Source organism: Salmo trutta, chromosome 10 (genome assembly GCF_901001165.1).
Source record: "Salmo trutta chromosome 10, fSalTru1.1, whole genome shotgun sequence".
Classification (NCBI taxonomy): domain Eukaryota; kingdom Metazoa; phylum Chordata; class Actinopteri; order Salmoniformes; family Salmonidae; genus Salmo; species Salmo trutta.
This window is the reverse complement of record NC_042966.1, coordinates 9,214,991-9,229,633: the sequence shown is the minus strand read 5'-3', so window position 1 is coordinate 9,229,633 and position 14,643 is coordinate 9,214,991. Positions and strand designations below refer to the sequence as shown.

Here is a 14,643-nt window from a genome sequence, read left to right as displayed (position 1 = left end):
CTGCCTGCCTGCCTGTCTTTCTGTGTGTTGCTTTCTCCCTCTCTTTCTCAGTCGCTTTCATTCTGTCTACATTTCTCCCCGATTGTCTCTTTCTTTTGGCCTCTCTCCATTCCTCTCTAGCCTTCTCTTCTACTGTGTTGCTCTCTTTGAATAGCTGTAGAAGTTCCTTTCGCAGCCTTTTACAGTCAGACGCTGAATTTTTTTTCTCCTCCCTTTTTGTGAATGGGATACAGACAGTATGTAATTACCTGGTCTCGGGTTTCAGCGGGGCCTGTTCTGTCAGCACCACACCCACTGCAGTCACACACAGTGCAGACACACACACACAGTGCAGACACACACACACACACACACACACACACACACACACACACACACACACACACACACACACACACACACACACACACACACACACACACGCATATAAACACAGGCCTCCCCAGCTGGAAGTGCACAGCTGCTGCTGTTTACCCTCTCATGGCCAGAAAAACATCCTGTGCCGTACAGTCGGTGAAAACCTCCCCTCACATAATAAGCAGAGCCTCGGCACAGTTTGAAGCTCCACTTTTGGTGATTCGTGTGGCCTTTTAGACAAAGGTCCTCACCAAGAGAGGAGCTTGATAGACAGTAGACGTCTTAGGTGGAGTTTGGATTGAACACCAAAAAAAAAATAGACTGTGCAGAAAAGAGCGTCTAGTAAACACCTCAGAATGTTTGCAAACGGAGAACTAGACCAAGACAAAACATTTTCATCTAGCCATTTCCCTTTGGAAAAGAAAGTTCTTAACTGAAATACCAAAAATGATAGAACATTGCTTGCCAAGGAAATAAAGAATGTATTATGTCTCAGTCAAACATCATGCTGACCAAAGTGTTACATTGCCTTTTGCTCATCAAAAGACAGTGTCTTGGCCAGTGTCGTTGTTTAGGTTTGGCTTCACTTTGTGTTGGTACATAGGATGTTATGGCTGGTGTTGTGTCTGGAGGAGAGGACAAAAAGTGGGCGAGGACACCAACGGCTTCCAAATGAACTGCAGGAATGTGTGTACGCACATGTGTCTTATGTGTGTTTAGTTGTCTGTCTGCATCCCTTGTTTTCAATTGACTGTCACTTAAGTGTTCTGGCTCGTATTAGAGATTCCTGTGTGGACAGAAGTATTTGCTTTGCCTTTGAGCTTGACAACACCACAGAGGGGAAAAGAAAATGATCCATGCGCGCCAACCTCCTTTTCTGTCTCTGTTCTTCTACAGCAGTGGCATTCCACAGCCCGCCAGTCACCATAAAGAAGGAACCACAGAGCCCAGGTTCCGACCCCAGCCAATCCTGTAGCCACAAGCAGACCTTCACCTACCCCAATGGAGAGCAGTGCCTTTACGCCAGGTACCCATGTCAGCACAACAGTGGCAAGAAAAAGTATGTGAACCCTTTGGAATTACCTGGATTTCTGCATAAATGTTTCATAAAATTTGATCTGATCTTCATCTTACTCACAACAATAGACAAACACAGTGTGTATAAACTTATAACACACAAATTATTGTATTTTTCTTGTCTATATTGAATACATCATTTAAACATTCACAGTGTAGGTTGGAAAATGTATGTAAACCCCTAGGCTAATGACTTCTCCAAAAGCTAATTGGAGTCAGGAGTCAGCTAACCTGGAGTCCAATCAATGAGACGAGATTGGAGATGTTGGTTAGATCTGCCTTGCCCTATAAAAAAAAACACTCACAAAATTTGAGTTTGCTATTCACAAGAAGCATTGCCTGATGTGAACCATGCCTTGAACAAAAGAGATCTCAGAAGACCTAAGATGAAGAATTGTTGACTTGCGTAAAGCTGTTAAAGTGTTACAAAAGCATCTCTAACAGCCTTGATGTTCATCAGTCCACGGAAAGACAAATTGTCTATAAATTGAGAAAGTTCAGCACTGTTGCTACTCTCCCTAGGAGTGGCCATCCTGAAAAGATGACTGCAAGAGCACAGTGCAGAATGCTCAATGAGGTTAAAAATAATCCTAGAGTGTCAACTAAAGACTTACAGAAATCTCTGGAACATGCTAACATCTCTGTTGACGAGTCTACGATATCTAAAACTCTAAACAAGAATGGTGTTCATGGAGGACACCACGGAAGAAGCCACTGCTGTCCAAAAAAAACATTGCTGCACGTCTGAAGTTTGCAAAAGAGCATCTGGATGTTCCACAGCGGTAGTGGCAACATATTCTGTGGACAAATGAAACTACAGTTGAGTTGTTTGGAAGGAAGGAACACACGACACTGTGTGGAGAAAAAAAGGCACAGCACACCAACATCAAAACCTTATCCCAACTGTAAAGTATGGTGGAGAGGGTATCATGGTTTGGGGCTGCAGGGCCTGGACAGCTTGCTATCATCGACAGAAAAATGAATTCTCAAGTTTATCAAGACATTTTGCAGGAGAACATAAGGCTCTCTGTCTGCCAATTGAAGCTCAACAGAAGTTGGGTGATGCAACAGGACAATACCTCAAAATACAGAAGTAAATCTTCAACAGAAGAAAATGTACCTTCTGGAGTGGCCCAGTCAGAGTCCTGACCTAAACCCGATTTAAAATGCTGTGGCATGACCTCGAGAGCAGTTCACACCAGACATCCTAAGAATATTGCTGAACTGAAACAGTTTTGTAAAGAGGAATGGTCCAAAATTCCTCCTGATCGTTGTGCAGGTCTGATCCGCACCTACAGAAAACGTTTGGTTGAGTTTATTGCTGCCAAAGGAGGGTCAACCAGTTATTAAATCCAAGGGTTCACATACTTTTTCCACCCTGTGCTGTGAATGTTTAAATGATGTATTCAATACAGACAAGAAAAATACAATAATTTGTGTGTTATTAGTTTAAGCAGTCTGTGTTTGTCTATTGTTGTGACTTAGATGAAGATCAGATCAAATTTGATGACCAATTTACACAGAAATCCAGGTAATTCCCAAGGGTTCACATAGTTTGTCTTGCCACTGTATAGTACACTGCTAATTATGGCCCGTTTACAAACATTTTAGAGTTAGACGGTCCATAGCAAGTCACTAGTCAGCCAATTCCAGTCAATTATCAGACATAAGTCAGTGCGGCAAAGCGAGTGACTAGACCACAAGCTATTGACCACAACGCCAGCAACTACAAAACAGCCATCCTCCATAAGCCCAGTTTGGCTTACTGACCTGTATTATTAATGCTAAGGCCTACTACTGATGCCATGGTAGTACTCATAAACCACATTGGGATTCATAAACCATGTTTGTGTGTGCTTTTTTCCAGTGCCTATGAGCAGAAGAGGGCTGCAGGACCAAATAAGAGCTCTTGCACCCAAGGGACACCCATGTCCCCCATGCAGCACCATTACTCCCCCAAGCAAGTCGGTGGCGCTGGTGGAAGGCCTGACAACATGGCCTACAACATGAACCACCCTGCCGCCTCCCAGCCACTGCCCAGCCACAACAACTACCCCATGAACCCCAGGTATTACCCCCTGTACTGTACGAAATAGTTAAACTTGTGCCAAAAAAGTGCATGCCTTTGGTGGTTGACATAATAATGTGCTTTTGACACGGATGCTACGCTACAAGACTGTTTTGCTAGCACAGACTGGAATATGTTCTGGGATTCATCCAATGGCATTGAGGAGTATACCACCTCAGTCATCGGCTTCATCAATAAGTGCACTGACAACGTCGTCCCCACAGTGACCATACGTACATATCCCATCCAGAAGCCATGGATTACAGGCAACATTCACATCAAGCTAAAGGCTAGAGCAGCCGCTTTCAAGGAGCGGGACACTAATCCGGACGCTTATAAGAAATCCTGCTACGCCCTCAGACAAACCATCAACAGGCAATGTGTCAATACAGGATTAAGATTGAATCTTACTACACCGGCTCTGATGCTTGTCGGATGTGGCAGTGCTTGAAAACTTTTGCGTACTACAAAGGGAAACCCATCCGCGAGCTGCCAGTGACGTGAGCCTACCAGATGAGTTAAATGCCTTTTATGCTCGCTTCAATGCAAGCAACACTAAAGTATGCATGAGAGCACCAGCTGTTCCGGACGACTGTGTGATAACGCTCTCAGTAGCTGATGTGAGCAATACCTTTAATAAACAGGTCAACATTCACAAAACCGCGGGGCCAGATGGATTACCAAGCACGCATGGACAAACTGGCAAGTGTCTTCACGGCCATTTTCAACCTCTCCCTGACCGAGTCTGTAATACCTACATGTTTCAAGCAGACCACCATAGTCCCTGTGCCCAAGGTAGCGAAGGTAACCTGTCTAAATGATTACCGCCCTGTAGCACTCACATCATGGTTCACATCAACAGCATTATCCCGGATACACTAGACCCACTCCAATTCGCATACCGCCCTAACAGATCCACAGATGACCCAATCTCAATCGCACTCCACACTGGCCTTTCCCACCTGGACAAAAGGAACACCTATGTGAGAATGCTTTTAATTGACTACAGCTCAGCGTTCAACACAAACCCCTTAGCTTAGTGCCCACAAAACTCATCACTAAGCTAAGGACCCTGGGACTAAACACCTTCCTCTGCAACTGGATTCTGGACTCCCTGACGGGCCGCCCCCAGGTGGTAAGGGTAGGCAACAACACATCTGCCACACTAATCCTCAACACTGGTGCCCCTCAGGGGTGCGTGCTTAGTCCCCTCCTGTACTCCCTGTTCACCCACAACTGCATCGCCAAACACAACTCCAACACTATCATTAAGTTTGCTGACCACACAACAGTGGTAGGCCTGATTACCGACAATGATGAGACGTGCTCCCTGTGGCTCAGTTGGTAGAGCATGGTGTTTGCAATGGTATTTGCAACGCCAGGGTTGTAGGTTCGATTCCCACGGGGGGCCAGTACAGAAAAAATTATAATAATACAAATAAAAATGTATGCATTCACTAATGTAAGTCGCTCTGGATAAGAGCGTCTGCTAAATTACTAAAATGTAAATGTAAAAAATGTGGTTCCAGGACAACAACCTCTTCCTCAATGTGAGCAAGACAAAGGAGCTGATCGTGGACTGCAGGAAAAGGCGGGCCGAACAAGCCCCCATTAACATCGACGGGGTTGTAGTGGAGCGAGTCGAGAGTTTCAAGTTCCTTGGTGTCCACATCACCAATGAACTATCATGCCCCAAACACACCAAGACAGTTGTGAAGAGGGCACGACAACACTTTTTCCCCCTCAGGAGACTGAAAAGATTTGGCATGGGTCCCCAGATCCTCAAAAAGTTTTACAGCTGTACCATCGAGAGCATCCGGACCGGTTGCATCACCGCCTGGTATGGCAACTGCTCGGCATCTGACTGATGTGAGCAAGACCTTTAAACAGGTCAACAATCACAAAGCCGCGGGGCCAGACAGATTACCAGGACGTGTACTCAAAGCATGCGCAGACCAACTGGCAAGTGTCTTCACTGACATTTTCAACCTCTCCCTGACCGAGACTGTAATACCTACATGTTTCAAGCAGACCACCATAGTCCCTGAAGTGAAGATAACCTGCCTAAATTATTACCACCCCATAGCACTCACGTCGGTAGCCATGAAGTGCATTGCAAGGCTGGTCATGGCTCACATCAACAGCATCAACCCAAGACCCGCACCATCTGCTACAAGACCATGGTGCTTGCCTACGGAGCTGTGAGGGGAAGGGCACCTCCGTACCTTCAGGCTCTGATCAGGCCATACACCCAAACAAGGGCACTGCGTTCATCCACCTCTGGCCTGCTCGCCTCCCTACTTCTGTGGAAGCACAGTCCCGCTCAGCCCAGTCAAAACTGTTCGCTGTTCTGGCACCCCAATGGTGGAACAAGCTCCCTCACGACGCCAGGACAGCGGAGTCAATCACCACCTTCCGTAGACACCTGAAACCCCACCTCTTTAAGGAATACCTGGGATAGGATATAGTAATCCTTCTAACCCCTCCCCCCCCCCAAAAAAAGATATAGATGTACTATTGTAAAGTGGTTGTTCCACTGGATATCTTAAGGTGAATGCACCAATTTGTAAGTCGCTCTGGATGAGCGTCTGCTAAATGACGTAAATGTAAATGTAAATTCACATACCACCCTAACAGATCCACAGATGACACAATCTCAATTGCACTCCACACTGCCCTTTCCCACCAGGACAAAAGGAACACCTATTTGAGAATACGGTTCATTGACTACAGCTCAGCGTTCAACAGCATAGTGCCCACTAAGCTCATCACTAAGCTAAGGACCCTGGAACTAAACACCTCCCTCTGCAACTGGATCCTGGACTTCCTGACGGGTCGCCCCCAGGTGGTAAGGTTAGCTAACAAACGTCTGCCACGCTGATCCTCAACACTGGGGCCCCTCAGGGGTGCGTGCTTAGTCCGTCCCTGTACTCCCTGTTAACCCACGACTGTGGCCAAACACGACTCCAACACCATCATTGAGTTTGCTGATGACACAACAGTGGTAGGCCATGATTACCGACAACGATGAGACAGCCTATAGGGAGGAGGTCAGAGACGTGGCAGTGTGGTGCCAGGAAAACAACTTCTCCCTCAATGTGAGCAAGACAAAGGAGCTGATCGTGGGCTACAGGAAAAGGCAGCCGTTTCAAATTCCTTGGTGTCCACATAACCAACAAACTATCATGCCCCAAACACACCAAGACAGTCGGGAAGAGGGCACGACAACACCTTTTCCCCCTCAGGAGATTGAAAAGATTTGGCATAGGACCCCAGATCCTCAAAAAGTTCTACAGCTGCACCATCGAGAGCATCCTGACCGGTTACATCACCGCCTGGAATGGCAACTGCTCAGCATCTGACCGTAAGGCGCTACAGAGGGTAGTGCGTACGGCCCAGTACATCACTGGGGCCAAGCTTCCTGCCATCCAGGACCTATATACTAGGCAGTGTCAGAGGAAAGACCAGAAAATGGTCAAAGACTCCAGTCACCGAAGTCATAGACTCTTCTCTCTGCTACCGCACGGCAAGCGGTACCAGAGTTCCAAGTCTAGGACCAAAAGGCTCCTTAACAGCTTCTACCCCAAAGCCATAAGACTGCTGAACAATGAATCAAATGGCCACCCAGACTATTTACATTGACCCCCACCCACCCATTTGTGTTTACACTACTGCTACTCACTGTTTATTACCTATGCATAGTCACTTTACCCCTACCTACATGTACAAATTAGTTTGACTAACCTGGACCCCCGCACATTGACTCGGTACCGGTACCCCCTGTATATAGCCTCATTATTGTTATGTTATTGTGTTACTTTTTATTATTGTTTACTTTAGCTTATTTGGTAAATATTTTCTTATCTCTTTCTTGAACCGCATTGTTGGTTAAGGGCTTGCAAGTAAGCATTTTACAGAGTTGTATATGGCGCATGTGACAAATAAAGTTTGATTTGATACTGATAGTTTTTCATTGCCCTCTCTTCCCTTCTCTCAGTTCCAGGTATCAGGCCCCCTCAGCAGACATGTGCCCCCCGGGGTTCCCCCCTCAAGGGCAGGCCTTCCAGCGCATGCACCCTGCCCCAGCCGGAGGTGGTGGCGGTGGAGGAGGAGGTGGAGGACCGGGTGGAGGTGGTGGTGGCGGCGGGGGTGGCTACCATCGGCAGCACTCAGATCCCTGTCTGCCCTACCTGCAGCAGAGCTTCAAGCAGGAGTATCTGGACCCTCTGTATGAGAGGGCTGCCCACATGGCAGGACAAGGACACGGGCCTGGGACAGGGCATGGATCAAGGCACGGACCACACCCACCTCACCAACCCCAACACTCTCACCCCCATCCTCACAGGTTCCCCCCTGCCCACATGATGGTGAAGCAGGAGCCGACTGACTACACCTATGAGCCTGGTGAGTGATCAAATCATGGTGGGCCCGAGAGCGGAATGACAGAGATACAGTATGAGAATGTTTTGAATGGCAGCAATCCCTTTAGTATAAATAGTCTATCTATAATGAATAGCTAATGGAGTTTTTTTTCGGAGAGAAGCTAATCTCTAATGGAAGTCACTGAGCGTCATTCTTCCCTGACAAATCACAACGCACTGAACACTGCAAAACATACCCAAACTAATCCTATGTCACTCAAAAGAACATGTAGGACTTCTGTAGGACGTAGGATGTATACAACCCAATTACCTACGCATTGAAATGTTATGTACATATTGCTTTGTGGCTTTTGCTCTCGGTCCTACAAAAGTTCCTTTGAACCAACCTGTGTATGGCTAACCTTAGAACAAAATGTCCAAAAGCAGACACTTCTACATCTACAACAGACTTTTCCCTACCCCCTCCCTACCTCCAAACTCCTCCTTTCAACTCCCTGACACTTTGCAAAAAAAGGTCTCGACTCTTGTCTGTAATTCTGTTTCTTTCCCTCCTCTACACTCCTCCCCGCTCCCTCTCGCCGCTCGCTCGTCTCACTGAAAGGAAGGCAGAGGAATTTCATTGAGAAAATGGAGGGCACTGGAAAGACTAGAGTCCCCAGTGGAGCACTCTGGGGTGTTGGGTTGCAACAGCGGCTTCCTTTCTGCAGGCAGATGAACTCATAATGGAAAAATGAGCGTGGCCGCAGTAACCCGAACCTCTCACTGGCTGGGATGTGGAGGGGAGGGGTGAGGGGAGGGGGAAGGAGAGGGTGGGGGTGGCTACGGGCCTTGGCAACAACAAACTGAGAACCAGCCCTACCACCACAGCACAGCCCCAAAGCCCTGACGGTTCCCTTTAAGCAGTGCTAGGATGCAAACACAAGGGCTGGAAATGCAATACGGAGTATAAGTGACATACGGCATGTATGCTGTGCATATCAGTGACAGTCAACTGGGAGCAGAGCTGTCTTTCTTGTTTTTCCCTTGGGTCTTATGGGCACGGTGGACAAACACAGCTACAAAGTGAGCCTCCCAGCGCTGAAACCAGCATACCTCTCTATATAATAAGACCGACGATCTAAATTCTTTTGACTTTTTTATGTTTTTGATAGAAGCCGGATAGTGCTCAGAAAGTTCAACTTGGTGCTTGAAGAAATCGGACAGTCTTAGAGGAAATAAAAAGGATGTCTGTGATGAAAAAAAAGGACGTCTGTGGATAAACTGTACTCTGTTGGTAATAGGAGGAGGAGTTGAGGGGGCTGGTGGGCCTGCCTGAGTGTTGTGCCACAAATAAGAGCTGGCCAGCTATTTTGCCTGCTCAGAAATTCTATCACAAGGACCTCATAGTCCTAATGTGACCAAATCAAAATGATAGATAAGTGCGCCACCAGGCCTTGGGCAGTTATGTGGTTCAGGCTTGCGAATAAAGTCTTTTTTACATTTACATCTCGTAAAATAATGTGTGCCTACAAAAGTTACAATACAAAAGCTAGCTACACCAGCCAGCACACAATTGACACTGGTGTTATTTCCCCAAATCTCCCCATCGCTGGCTGGCAGTGATATTATTTACACTGCGATAGAGTGCTGGCCCGGGATTGAAGAGTCTGATTTCCCCCAGTAACATCTTATCACAGCCACAGCACTGCAACTGAATTCCCCAGGAGTGAGTCACCAAACTCACCACACTACTGAGGTGCAGGAGACTAGAGCTTCACCCACTCTTGCCTGCTCTTGCCATTCAGCCACTCATACAAACAAACACAGATGCATGTGTATGCACTCACTCACACAGGCACACATAAACTATACTGTATATGAGATGAGACTAGGTCGTCACCAACCGGACCACAACCATTAGCAATAAGGAGAAACATCCACCACCCACCCCTGGTTAGAGAGGTTTTCAATTTATACAACTTCAGGAAATAGAAATGTGATAAAACATTTGATTAGGGATTGATAGATATACAAAGATCCCATCCATTTGCGGTGTGGCTGGTTGTAAGGGTGTGTCCAGTTACTGACCTGTATTACTAATGCCAGGTGGATGGACAGAGTGCTAACACCGCAGACTCACCATTCTCTACCACTGTACTACACTATACTGCTGCTCCTCACTAGGTGCTTACTCGTGGCCTAAAAATACTTTCGAGGACAAGTGATATTATGACAAATGAAGGTTTTGTCCTTGCAGGACGAGAGGCGATCAAACCAAAAATATGCACATTAATACTCTCTCTCCCCCCGTGGATATTGGCCTGGTATTTATAGACTGAGAAAGAAAAACCATCTGTACATTGTAAAAGTTTACACTGCATTGAGCAATAGGTGTATGCTTGTGTTTCTGTCCTAAAGACGTGCCTGGATGTCCTTCAATGTACCACCACAACGAGGGCTACCCCAACCCCCAGCACAACAATGAAGGTAAGCAAAAACTCTGGTAACTAGGTTATATGAATTACGACCTGTCAGAAGCATGCATAAACCCTTCATAGATACTTCATAGACACGTAGGACTAATGTTATAATGCGTTATGACTGCAGCATGTTTTTTTTTACATGCATGCCTTATTACCAAAAGTCTGTGCCACCGGTTCATTGCACTGTAGATGGGAGGGGCATACTACATGTACCGAATCTCCCTCTCCCATTTTTTTTATTTAAATGAGGCCTTGCTACTGGCTGTAGCATTGCGGTCATTGGCTAACCAGCCCGGTGTCCGTATTTCCATTGGCTAACCGGAGGTGTCGCTATGTTTCCATTGGCAGAGGCTCTGGCCTTTTCCTGCCTCAAGGATCTCCGGATAAACATTTCTACTGGAAAAAGCCTGTGTATTTTTCCTTGAGAAAAGAAAAACACTCCTCCTCTTCACTCCTTTTGTTTGTCACACCGTTCTAGTTATTGTCCAGGATCATTTCTTAAATAAGGGAGAACTCAGGAACTACTCTTGAACAGCCATTCCCAAGACAGACTGTATTATTAAGGATCATCAGAGTATTAAACACTTACAATAAAATATTAAAACTAAAGTAAGAAGGAAGATGGAGTCCTTTTGAGATATTTACATGAAGGAATCCTCCCCTTCTCACTAAGTACTCTACTCATTTGTGTTGAAGCGGATAAGTACATCCAATAAAGAGTGTACTCTTCTCAACCACTTCAACATGTGTCATGGGCGAATTCACTATTTTCATACTAATTCATTTTGCCATAATGTGATTCAAGATTTGGCATACAAGTTAAAGCCACACAAGACAACTTGAAGGACTAATTATAACACACGTCTTGTTTTACAGGCTATCTCTTTGAAAACGACTCCTGTGTCGTTCCGGAGAAATTCGAAGGTGAGCCTCACAACTTGCTATCTACTGTCCAGAAGTCAGCCTAAAACTCGCACACTCCAATCCACTTCAATAGGTGTCACTGAGATCAGATAATGGTTATGGGTGATGGCACTGAGGGTGTCCACTGTCCGTTCTCCATAGGAGAGGAACAGAATCCATTCAATCACATCACGTCTCTCCGTTTGGTATCAGCACACTATAAGTGCCAATAGTATCAGATTGAGTGTCGCTGACTGAACAATAAGCTTTAGAGTTTTTTGTTGTTGTTGCGTGACAGGCTCTTGGTTGGAGCTGAGTTAGCAGGTTTTGTTTCCCCGTGCGTGAGGTAGGGACCAGGCTCCTGTGTCATGGAGAGCAAGGTGACAGTCAGTTTCCCATTGTGCGCTGGGGGTGATTGACGTGAGGGGAGAGCCTGAGGGCTACTGCACAGGTTGAACCGGCGAAACACACTGAGTTAGAGTACCATTTACTTACAGCGGCTTGCCCCAAGTTCCCACACATACGGTGCTTATCCAATTAGACTTACCCCCACATCGGTGGGTCGCCACAATGTTATATAATGTTGCCTCTAGTGTTATTGTGTTTCCAACAGGAGTGTGACACTTTTTAAATATTTTATTTAACCTTTATTTAACTAGGCAAGTCAGCAAAGAACAAATTCTTGTTTACAATGACGGCCGACCAAAAGGCAAAAAGGCCTCCTGCGGGGACATGGGCCTGGGATTATAAAAAAATATATACAATATAAATATAGGACAAAACATCTCAACAAGAGAGACAACACAACACTACATAAAGAGAGACCTAAGACAACAACATAGCAAGGCAGCAACACATGACAACACAGCATGGTAGCAACACAACATAATAACAACATGGTAGCAACACAACATGGTAGCAGCACAAAGCATGGTACAAACATTATTGGGCACAGACAACAACACAAAGGGTAAGAAGGTAGAGACAACAATACATCACACAAAGCAGCCACAAATGTCAGTAAGAGTGTCCATGATTCAGTCTTTGAATGAAGAGATTGAGATAAAACTGTCCAGTTTGAGTGTTTGTTGTCGCTCGTTCCAGTCGCTAGCTACAGCAAACTGAAAAGAGGAGCGACCCAGGGATGTGTGTGCTTCGCGTACCTTTAACGAATGTGACTGCCAGAACGGGTGTTGTAAGGGGAGGATGAGGGCTGCTGTAGATATCTCAGATAGGGGGGTGTGAGGCCTAAGAGTTTTTTTTAAAAATAAGCATCAACCAGTGGGTCTTGCGACGGGTATACAGAGATGACCAGTTCACAGAGGAGTATAGAGTGCAGCGATATGTCCTATAAGAAGCGTTGGTGGCAAACTAAAGACTCGCGGCGAGCAGAAGCAACAACCTCCGCATCATTCAAGACTGTTGCTTTGTGAGAAGGTGTTAAATAAAGTTCACAGTTAGCCGCTGCTATGTAAATGAAAGCTGAAAAGTACCCAGGGCCTTGCCTTGAAGTTAGAGCAGGTCCGCCGGAGCCATGACCGTGAGACACGGGGTGCCGGCCTGCATAGATGGAAACCCCCCAAAATAGGATCCTTTTGGGTTAAACACTCTGGTAAATCATCAAGATAATCAACTATCCCTCACATGGTTGCAGTTACTACAGTATCTTAAGCATGTCAAGACAGCCATTGATTGGACTCAACCCAAAATGACAGTCTTATCCATATCCTATTAGTAATGGTAAACAAGCTTTGCCCACATTACCATGCTTGTTAGTAGCTGTTTTATGTCAATGGCAGCAGTCTACTTCCTTAAATCAGCCTGAGCCTACAGCCTAGTCCAACCTCCGGTGTCCCTATTCCTCTCCAGGTGAGGTGAAGCAGGAGGGGGGTAGCGTGTTCCGTGATGGGGCCCCCTACCAGCGCCGGGGATCCCTGCAGCTCTGGCAGTTCCTGGTGGCCCTGCTGGATGACCCGGGCAATGCACACTTCATCGCCTGGACCGGCCGCGGCATGGAGTTCAAACTCATCGAGCCTGAGGAGGTAAGGCCCAACCTACAAGTCGAGATCTAGAACTACAGTAATGACATCTCTAGTGGAACTATATCTACCGTAACAAAATGTATCATGTCCTCTTTAGAACAAGGCTAAGTTCGCTTGTTTGTGAGGTCAGAGACAGACATAAGAGGTATTTAATGCGGATTGTGCCTTGAAATGGCATCTCCCAATTTGGGATCTTTGCTCTTTGTTAAGAAACGTTATAGGCTTAACCATTAGAAGTAGGCTAAGTTCCCTCTGCTATGTGCTGCAGGGTCAGACGTAAGAGGTATTTAAAGGGGCAATCTGCAGTTGCTACATTCCTTTCTGGACTTATATATTAATGATATGGACCCATTGAGTCTTGAATCATTTAATTTATAAATGCCTCATGAACTTAGTTCAACTGTCGTGCCCCATCAGAACCCAAAATACAAGCTTGTTTTACTCCAATGTTTGTAAACAAAGTAATTGTAAAAAAACAAAAACACTATCGTATACTATGTTTAAATACTATAGTATTCACTGTAGTGTTTTTACAGACTTTACTGTAGTATTTACAGTTTACTAGAATATATACTGAACAGAAAATAAACACAACATGCAACAATTTCAATTGTTTTACTGAGTTACAGTTCATAAAGAAATCAGTCAATTGAAATAAACGAATTAGGCCCTAATCTATGGATTTCACATGACTGGGCAAGGTTGCAGCCATGGGTGGGCCTGGGAGGACCTAGGAGCCAGGTCCAGCCAATCAGAATGAGTTATTCCCTAGAATGAGTTATTTATTACAGACAAAAATACTCCTCAGTTTCATCAGCTGTCCGGGTGGCTGGTCTCAGATGATCTCGCAGATGAAGAAGCCGGATGTGGAGGTCCTGGGCTGGCGTGGTTACATGTGGTCTGCAGTTGTGAGGCTGGTTGGACGTACTGCCAAATTCTCTAAAACGATGTGGAGGCGGCTTATGGTAGAGAAATGAACATCCAGAGCAACAGCTCTGATGGACATTCCTCCAGTCAGCTTGCCAATTGCACGCTCCCTCAAAACTTGAGACATCTGTGGAATTGTGTTGTGCGACAAAACTGCACATTTTAGAGTGGCCTTTTAGTGCCCCCAGCACAAGGTGCACCTGTGTAACGATCAAGCTGTTTAATCCGCTTCTTGATATGTCACACCTGTCAGGTGGATGGATTATCTTGGCAAATGAGAAATATTCACTAACAGGGACGTAAACAAATGGGTGTACAAAATCTGAGAGAAATTAGCTTTTTGAGCATATGGAACATTTCTGGGATCTTTTATTTCAGATCAAGAAACATGGGACCAACACTTATATTTCTGTTCAGTATAAATA

The 14,643-nt window shown here is 45.7% G+C and overlaps 1 protein-coding gene across 1 annotated transcript in view; it reads left to right on the top strand.

Moving 5' to 3' along the window:
• The window catches only part of LOC115201058 (ETS translocation variant 4), a 43,452-nt gene that overhangs the window by 23,933 nt on the left and 4,876 nt on the right, over nt 1-14,643 (top strand). Inside the window, exons 5-10 of the mRNA XM_029764291.1 lie at nt 1,255-1,384; nt 3,302-3,502; nt 7,500-7,906; nt 10,282-10,350; nt 11,223-11,270; nt 13,119-13,291. Of these exons, the coding sequence (XP_029620151.1) occupies nt 1,255-1,384; nt 3,302-3,502; nt 7,500-7,906; nt 10,282-10,350; nt 11,223-11,270; nt 13,119-13,291 (1,028 nt within the window). The remainder of the gene's footprint in view (nt 1-1,254; nt 1,385-3,301; nt 3,503-7,499; nt 7,907-10,281; nt 10,351-11,222; nt 11,271-13,118; nt 13,292-14,643) is intronic.